The sequence below is a fragment of the Propithecus coquereli genome, unplaced genomic scaffold, assembly GCF_000956105.1.
Source record: "Propithecus coquereli isolate 6110/MARCELLA unplaced genomic scaffold, Pcoq_1.0 Scaffold2, whole genome shotgun sequence".
NCBI lineage: Eukaryota > Metazoa > Chordata > Mammalia > Primates > Indriidae > Propithecus > Propithecus coquereli.
In genome coordinates, this window is record NW_012144966.1 from 5,965,917 (window position 1) to 5,975,613 (window position 9,697).

Sequence of the window (9,697 nt, forward strand, 5' to 3'; positions counted from 1 at the left end):
AGTAATTACTTTTTGAGTGCCAAGCACTGCAAAAAGTTATATAGTAGCAAACAAGAGGAAACATTACTTTTGTTATCTAAGCTAAGAAATATTGACAATTACACTACAGAAAATCTTTATGAAACTTTGTACACTAATATACAAATAGCTTGTTCACTAAAATGAATTTTCTTTGAAGTCAATCCTGATTATGTGCTTCCAGTTGAAATTCGAAGCAACAACTGTTATAGACTAGTTATTTGAGATCTCGCATTCATCTAAATCATTATTCAGATTAAAAAGCAAGCAAAAAAATATTTACTGAGTGCCTATGTAATACCCACATCAAACTAGGTGTCATGAAAAATACATATAACAGTGATTTCCAAAAATACTAAAAACTAAATCCAATGAAAAATGCACCCTCCCCTTCACTTTTAATAAGGGAGTAAACTGCAATTGATACTCTAAAAGACCTATGGCAAGATTTTATTAGGGGATAAAAACCAAATTGATAAAAGAATTTCCAAAAATGTTTATGAATAGGTTGAAGTAAATACAGATTTTCAAAAGCTAACCACCACCTACTCTAAAAATAAAAACAAAACTATTAGAAACAAATTTTGAAAATGGGAGCAAAATTTGAAATGATATAACAGAAAGCTAAAAATAGTGAAATAAAAAGATGAAAGTAAAAATTGTATTTAAGCAAAATGTCTTAGAAGAACATGTAATGTCCTTTCAAAGAAATTGTAGCAGTTTACATCACTAAATCCACTTGAATCAGAATAAGTATACCCCAAAATGTCTATCAAAATGATGCAGTAATAAAAGATGGATTATAAGATTATACGTGGCTCCACTAAGAGATCTTATAGCTCTATTCTAGTGAATGATTTTCAAGCTAATAGGCAAGAATTCACCAACAGAGATTGTTAAAAAATGCAGATTTCCTAGACCCAGTTTCAGAGATCTTGAATTTATAAGATATATGGTGGACCGCAGGAATCTATAAATTTTAACAAGCATTCAAAGGTACTCTATTGCAAATAGCCAAGGATAACACTTGAAGAATCCTGCAGTATTTTAACTTAATTAAGATCTCCAACTTATAAATAAGCTAAGCTAAACAGAGCAAGGTTAAATGCCTTACTCAAGTTCAGAGTTCCTCATTCCTGCCAGGCTGACAGAGTTAAGTCTTCCTCTAATCCTGGTCCTGACTGTTTTTCGGGGCCCTCCCACTATCTTCCTCCTATCACTTTCAAAGCCAGCTTCTGTGACAAGGCCTTTCAAACCCACCTGGGCCCACACTGAGGTTGTATTGTTAATTTTTTGAGTATGCCTTTTTCCGTGACTGGAACAAAAAGCTTCCCATAGAGAAACTGAGCTTTTACTTTTGAATCCCCTTCACAGTGAGACATACTAATATTATATTCCTGTTTACTGCCTACAATTTGTGAGATATGGCTTACAAATTGAAGGCAGTAAAATTACAAAATACTACTTAGCCCTGTAAAGCAGTTTTTCTAACTGTAGGACATGCCTTACAATCAAATGTGAAACCAATTTAGCAGGTCACAAATAATATTAAAGAAAAACAACAGTTTTGTGCATGTGTATTGTAATGTAAAATATATTTCTTACTGTGGGTTGCAGTCAAAGAAGTTAGAAAGCCACGATTTTGTAAATGTTGATTAAACTAAACTTCTCCAATACATTTTCAACATTCTGTATGCAAAGATACTTTCTCACTCAGTTAATACTCAGCCACCCAGTCTTCTTGTTCTCCACTCCTCAAAGGTAACACTAGCTTTACTTATTCATTTTCTATTTCCTTAACTCAGATGAAAAGGAGGGGGTAAGTCCTAAGTCTAATGAGCATTTTCTACAGTACTGTATAAGCATTCACCACAGTCAGTGTTCCTTCTTCAGATGACTCATCTGAGTGTTATGCACTTCAGATGGGCTCCTGGAGCACCTGTCTCTCAACTCAAGTCCATCTGAAATTCTAGACATCTCAAATAGGGCTTTGAAATTTTTACAACCTGCTTCATCCACACAGGCTTATGCTTAATGTGTTTTTTTCAAGATTAACTTCTTCCCTTACTTTGGAAACAGGTTCTCTATTCCTACCATAACATTACTTTCTGATAATCCTTGATGCTCTCTATAAATTTTTAAATTATGTATGTTCCAAATCAGTTCTATTTTCTCTTCTCCTAACTTAAGGGAGTATTCACATTAATAAAGTGCCCTTTTCTAGGTTTTTTATGTATCTTGCATCTTCTTAATGAGCAGAGAAAATGTGAATGTTTATCTAGGCCTAATAACACACTGTGACCTATCACATCTCTAATACAGTCTTCTTGTACTGTTACCAACAATTCTCTTCTTAGTTTGAACTCAAACCCCATTTCCTCCAATAACTTTCCTAAAGCCCTCCAATGGAATTAGTCTTCCAATCTCCAAACATTCTGTTCATCCCTCTATAGCACCTATTAGTCTATGGAAAATTGTAATTATTTGTGAATCTGTCCCCATGATTAACTCTCGTATGTGTATACCTTGCACTGCCCATCAAACACCAGAGCACACTTCCTTCATACAGTAAGGCCTTGGTACTGGTTTACTGAATTGTACTGAAAAGGTAAATCACTTAATTCTGTGGATATAAAATTGGGTGAGGACCCCGCGTGGTGGCTCACGCCTGTAATCCTAGCACTCTGGGAGGCTGAGGCGGGAGGATCGCTCAAGGTCAGGAGTTTGAGGTTGCTGTGAGCTAGGATGACGCCACGGCACTCTAGCCCGGGCAACAAAAAAAAAAAAAAAAAAAAAAAAAAAGAACTGACTATATTGATCTGTTCCAGTACATTTTTTTTCTTTTAAAGAGACAGGGTCTCACTACATTGTCCAGGCTTGGCCTTAGGTGATACTCCCACCTAGGCCTCCCAAAGTGCTGGGATTACAGGCGTGAGCCACCATGCCCAGCCTTCCATCACTGTTTATAAAGTTCCTTCTATGTGTGTAAACAACTAGCGATATGCTCTATGCTAATATGGATGAGATGGTCAGTTACTTGCTGAATGACTATTAGACAGAATCACATAAAATGGTGATATGAGACCATTTTGATCTAAAAATACAGCAACTGCATAGTTTCTACTAAATACAGAACATTATGGTAGGTGTTACAAAGAACACATAACTAGCTGGGGAGCTAGAGAAGGCTTTACAGTTGAAGCAGCACTGCAGCTGGGCCTTGAAGGACAGACAGAAACTAGTACAAATATAGAAGGGCCTTTTAATGATGAAAATAACAGGAGCAAAGAGATAGAAATCTTGCTAAGCAGAATTTTTTCTTGTCTTAGCAATAACGGTGAGAAACAAGTTTAAGGTAGGGTTAGATCATGAAGAAGCCTGAGTGTCATATTATGGACTTTGGATTTTATTCAACAGGTGGTAGGGAAACTACTGAAAAGATGTGAACATGAAAGTCACATGATCAGGACTGGGCTTCAAAAGGTTCAACTGGCATGAGTGGGTGGAAAAGATTAGCAACAAAGACATTGGAAGCAGGAAAACCAGTTAGGATGTTGTTAGAATAGTTGAAGCAAAAGGTAATAAAAGTCCTAAAGTAGAGCAGTGGTACTGAAACTGGAACAGAAGTAATGACTAAAAAAGACACTGCATACCATTAGAATGCATCACTTAATGATGGAGATACACTCTGAGAAATGCTTCTCTAGGCGATTTCGTTGTGGTACAAACGTCACCGAGTATACTTACACAAACCTAGATGGTGGAGCTTACTACACACCTAGGTTATGTGGTATAGCCTTCCCTCTTAGGCTACAAACCTGTATAACATATTACTGTGCTGAATACTGTAGGCAACTGTAACACAGTGGTATTTGTGTATCACAGAAAAGGTACAGTAAAAGTATTATCTTATGGGGCCACCGTTATATATGAGGTCCATTGTTGATGGAAACATCATTATGTAGCACATGACTGTAATTTATTGGCTGCAGAAGAATGGACCTCACAAAATGAAACCCAGATGAGGCAAACAGCCATCTTCTACTGTAAAAATAAGAAGGTGGCTCATATGGCTACTTTCCGGGCATGAAGAATAGGAGTAAGCTGCATAAATACTTTGTTGGGACATCTTACTATATTATGCTTTAAGTAATTACTTTTTGAGTGCCAAGCACTGCAAAAAGTTATATAGTAGCAAACAAGAGGAAACATTACTTTTGTTATCTAAGCTAAGAAATATTGACAATTACACTACAGAAAATCTTTATGAAACTTTGTACACTAATATACAAATAGCTTGTTCACTAAAATGAATTTTCTTTGAAGTCAATCCTGATTATGTGCTTCCAGTTGAAATTCGAAGCAACAACTGTTATAGACTAGTTATTTGAGATCTCGCATTCATCTAAATCATTATTCAGATTAAAAAGCAAGCAAAAAAATATTTACTGAGTGCCTATGTAATACCCACATCAAACTAGGTGTCATGAAAAATACATATAACAGTGATTTCCAAAAATACTAAAAACTAAATCCAATGAAAAATGCACCCTCCCCTTCACTTTTAATAAGGGAGTAAACTGCAATTGATACTCTAAAAGACCTATGGCAAGATTTTATTAGGGGATAAAAACCAAATTGATAAAAGAATTTCCAAAAATGTTTATGAATAGGTTGAAGTAAATACAGATTTTCAAAAGCTAACCACCACCTACTCTAAAAATAAAAACAAAACTATTAGAAACAAATTTTGAAAATGGGAGCAAAATTTGAAATGATATAACAGAAAGCTAAAAATAGTGAAATAAAAAGATGAAAGTAAAAATTGTATTTAAGCAAAATGTCTTAGAAGAACATGTAATGTCCTTTCAAAGAAATTGTAGCAGTTTACATCACTAAATCCACTTGAATCAGAATAAGTATACCCCAAAATGTCTATCAAAATGATGCAGTAATAAAAGATGGATTATAAGATTATACGTGGCTCCACTAAGAGATCTTATAGCTCTATTCTAGTGAATGATTTTCAAGCTAATAGGCAAGAATTCACCAACAGAGATTGTTAAAAAATGCAGATTTCCTAGACCCAGTTTCAGAGATCTTGAATTTATAAGATATATGGTGGACCGCAGGAATCTATAAATTTTAACAAGCATTCAAAGGTACTCTATTGCAAATAGCCAAGGATAACACTTGAAGAATCCTGCAGTATTTTAACTTAATTAAGATCTCCAACTTATAAATAAGCTAAGCTAAACAGAGCAAGGTTAAATGCCTTACTCAAGTTCAGAGTTCCTCATTCCTGCCAGGCTGACAGAGTTAAGTCTTCCTCTAATCCTGGTCCTGACTGTTTTTCGGGGCCCTCCCACTATCTTCCTCCTATCACTTTCAAAGCCAGCTTCTGTGACAAGGCCTTTCAAACCCACCTGGGCCCACACTGAGGTTGTATTGTTAATTTTTTGAGTATGCCTTTTTCCGTGACTGGAACAAAAAGCTTCCCATAGAGAAACTGAGCTTTTACTTTTGAATCCCCTTCACAGTGAGACATACTAATATTATATTCCTGTTTACTGCCTACAATTTGTGAGATATGGCTTACAAATTGAAGGCAGTAAAATTACAAAATACTACTTAGCCCTGTAAAGCAGTTTTTCTAACTGTAGGACATGCCTTACAATCAAATGTGAAACCAATTTAGCAGGTCACAAATAATATTAAAGAAAAACAACAGTTTTGTGCATGTGTATTGTAATGTAAAATATATTTCTTACTGTGGGTTGCAGTCAAAGAAGTTAGAAAGCCACGATTTTGTAAATGTTGATTAAACTAAACTTCTCCAATACATTTTCAACATTCTGTATGCAAAGATACTTTCTCACTCAGTTAATACTCAGCCACCCAGTCTTCTTGTTCTCCACTCCTCAAAGGTAACACTAGCTTTACTTATTCATTTTCTATTTCCTTAACTCAGATGAAAAGGAGGGGGTAAGTCCTAAGTCTAATGAGCATTTTCTACAGTACTGTATAAGCATTCACCACAGTCAGTGTTCCTTCTTCAGATGACTCATCTGAGTGTTATGCACTTCAGATGGGCTCCTGGAGCACCTGTCTCTCAACTCAAGTCCATCTGAAATTCTAGACATCTCAAATAGGGCTTTGAAATTTTTACAACCTGCTTCATCCACACAGGCTTATGCTTAATGTGTTTTTTTCAAGATTAACTTCTTCCCTTACTTTGGAAACAGGTTCTCTATTCCTACCATAACATTACTTTCTGATAATCCTTGATGCTCTCTATAAATTTTTAAATTATGTATGTTCCAAATCAGTTCTATTTTCTCTTCTCCTAACTTAAGGGAGTATTCACATTAATAAAGTGCCCTTTTCTAGGTTTTTTATGTATCTTGCATCTTCTTAATGAGCAGAGAAAATGTGAATGTTTATCTAGGCCTAATAACACACTGTGACCTATCACATCTCTAATACAGTCTTCTTGTACTGTTACCAACAATTCTCTTCTTAGTTTGAACTCAAACCCCATTTCCTCCAATAACTTTCCTAAAGCCCTCCAATGGAATTAGTCTTCCAATCTCCAAACATTCTGTTCATCCCTCTATAGCACCTATTAGTCTATGGAAAATTGTAATTATTTGTGAATCTGTCCCCATGATTAACTCTCGTATGTGTATACCTTGCACTGCCCATCAAACACCAGAGCACACTTCCTTCATACAGTAAGGCCTTGGTACTGGTTTACTGAATTGTACTGAAAAGGTAAATCACTTAATTCTGTGGATATAAAATTGGGTGAGGACCCCGCGTGGTGGCTCACGCCTGTAATCCTAGCACTCTGGGAGGCTGAGGCGGGAGGATCGCTCAAGGTCAGGAGTTTGAGACCAGCCTGAGCAAGAGCGAGACCCCATCTCTAGTAAAAATAGAAAGAAATTAGCTGGACAACTAAAAAAATATATATAGAAAAAATTAGCCAGGCATGGTGGTGCATGCTTGTAGTCTCAGCTACTCAGGAGGCTGAGGTAGAAGGATCGCGTAAGCCCAGGAATTTGAGGTTGCTGTGAGCTAGGCTAACGCCAAGGCATTCTAGCCTGGGCAACAGAGGAAGACTCTGTCTCCAAAAAAAAACCAACCAACCAACCAAACAAAAAAGGGTTAGAAGCCGTTTCTAATTCTGCACACCTTCCATATTCTTAATTTGCTCAATTGTAAAGTATTTAAAAAATATAAAAACCTATGATAGATATCACGGGAATGGCAATAAAGAATGCAGAAGTAAAACAGGAAGGCATGTTTAAACTTAGGTGATGCCCTCTGCATTTCCACACGTGGCCCAGTAAATCGCTGCCTGAATTCCCCTCTCAGCTTTCACCATTCTGCCCTGTCATCCCCTTTCACTCTACTTCAAAAGCCTCCTATACCAGGAGTGTTCAAGAGACCTCTTCGCTGAACTCGCCTTATCTCTTTCTCATAGGGCCATATACCCCAAAGTATATTAGGTAACCCACTTCTTGCCTTGCTCCTGTTCCGGTCTCCGTTGGCCACATTCACCAGAAAAAGAATAAGCAACCATTTCCCTCTAACAGTCCCAACTAAAATGGAAGCGCGTCTAGACCTGGACACCTTTAATCCTCTGTAAACCCCAGAGTTTTTAGGTCACCGTATTTCCTCCACTGGCTACGTACGTCTCAATGTGATTTGAGATAGACATCTGTCTTCCAAGGGCAGTCTTTCCATAACTTCCCAGACTTACGGTCCCACTACTCTCCACATGCAACCTACCTTGCAGGCCTTAAGGAAGATGGGTATGTTATTCCAGCAGTCAAGTTTTCCGAAAGTGGTTTGAACCCCGGGCACTTTTATTTAAGCGGATCCCCAGATGTTTCAACTTCCTTCCTCGAAACTGGTCTTCTTTACTCGTCCTATACTTCCTGAGTTTCCCCATTCCCCAAGTAACATGCCCACCTATCACCTCTTCCACTTTGGATATCTACGACTCAACTAACGCCTCTCTTTTCCCTTCCCAGCTGAGGCTTGGTCTCCCCTAGCTCGAGGGTCTGTATCCACGCCGGCCCATGGCACCAGCCCCTCGCCCCTATTTTACAGCTTCTTCTCCTCCCCTACTCACTCTGGGTTTCTCCGTCAGTTTCTTCCGGTTCTTCTTCTTCTGCTCCTCGCTTCTGAGGTTCTTCAGCAGGGCCAGGTCGTCAGGGGCCGTGGCCGGCGCGGCTGTCGCCTCCTCCCGCTTGCGGGGCGTGCTCCTCCGCTTCTTGCGGGCGCCGGCGCAAGCCGCGGCCCAGCCGTAGCCCAGCAGTACCAGCAGCAGCAGCCCGAGCGCGCCCGTGCCCACTAGGATCACCCAGCCCGGGTACCGCTTCGGCTCCAGCCCCAGGTCGAGGCCCAGCTCGGTGCGCAGAAAGCCTAGGCCAACCGAGAGCATTTCCCGAAGCCGGGCCGAGCCCTCCTCGGCCTGCTGGGCCAGCTCGTCCTGCCAACTCCGCGCAGCCATCTTCCCTCCCGTCAGAGGGACTCACAGGATGACGCTGGGGCGCGGAGACGCTGTGGACTAGTCAAGGGAAGCGAGGAGGGGCCGGGCCGGGCAGCCTCAGGCCGAGCGCATCACGGCCGCCCCTCGTGCCGGAGCCGGGGATCGGCCGCTGTCGCCGCGGGGAGGCGAGAGGGGGCTCCCAGGTTTCCCCTAGTCAGCCTCACTCCGCCGCCGCCGGGAGGAGGGGGGCAGGCGGGAGGGAGTGTCTCCAGCGGCGGCCGCTAAGCGGCGTCTCCGCGCCAGCGCCAGGCCCCGCTGTCCTCCCCGGGAGGAACAATGGCGGCTCGGGCCGCGATCCACGCCGCGCGCGGGGGCGACCGCGGGTCACGTGGGTGCAGGTGGGCGGGGCGTGGGCGTCACGTGGGCGCGGGCGCGGTCGGGCGGGGCGGGAGCAGTTGGGGCAAAGGCGCGGCTGTTGCGGTTGGCGGTAGCCCTTTGGGCCTAGTTGAGACGCGGAGCCTGGGGACGGGTGACTCTGGACAGGGAACTGGGAGGGGTTATGTGGGGGAAGCCTCCGCGGGGTGGCTGGTGGCGCGAATATAAGAGACGTGGCGCTCTGAATGAGTCAGGGGGCGGGAAGAGGAGGGTGAAGTGCAAGGAACCGGGTCACCAGGTCTAGGTCAAAGTCGTCCTAGCAGGTGTAGGGTTTTCGTTTTCTTTTTGGGGTTGGTGTTGAGGTGGAAGCGGCTTTTTCTCCTGGGGACCCCGGCCCACTGGATGCTTCCAGAGTGAACTCAGCGGAGTCAGAACTGAAGCCGGGCACTCTTCTTGCAGGGCCTAGGTTTAATTCACAAATTGGATATTTCTCTTCAGGGCCAACTAATGTATTGCTTGCCTACCATTTGCCAGCCTGGCTAGGGCGCGTTCGCATCGTTTCGCTCATTCACTCTTGCTTTTCACTGTTGTTAGTTCCCAGTGTTCAAAAGTTGGAAAGCTCGTGGGTGGCTGTATACTTCTACTAATTTGTAGCTTTAGTAAGAAATAAGAGGAAGCACATTAGATTGTATTTACGTGTAGAGGTAGCTTTCTCGTTGAGTTTTATTTTAAACTTTTATACAACACCGCAAAAAAAGTTTTACAAAATCCTATTTTATGTGCTGTGTTGACCATCCGTGGCAA

General features: G+C 41.4%; 1 protein-coding gene across 4 annotated transcripts in view; it reads right to left on the reverse strand.

Moving 5' to 3' along the window:
• The window catches only part of MTDH (metadherin), a 61,118-nt gene extending 52,218 nt beyond the window's left edge, over positions 1-8,900 (reverse strand). For all 4 annotated transcript variants that reach the window (XM_012643616.1, XM_012643618.1, XM_012643617.1 and 1 more), the window contains exon 1: positions 8,159-8,900. In XM_012643616.1, the coding sequence (XP_012499070.1) occupies positions 8,159-8,539 (381 nt within the window). In that variant the 5' untranslated portion in view covers positions 8,540-8,900. The remainder of the gene's footprint in view (positions 1-8,158) is intronic.
• Between the last annotated feature and the right edge of the window lie 797 nt (positions 8,901-9,697).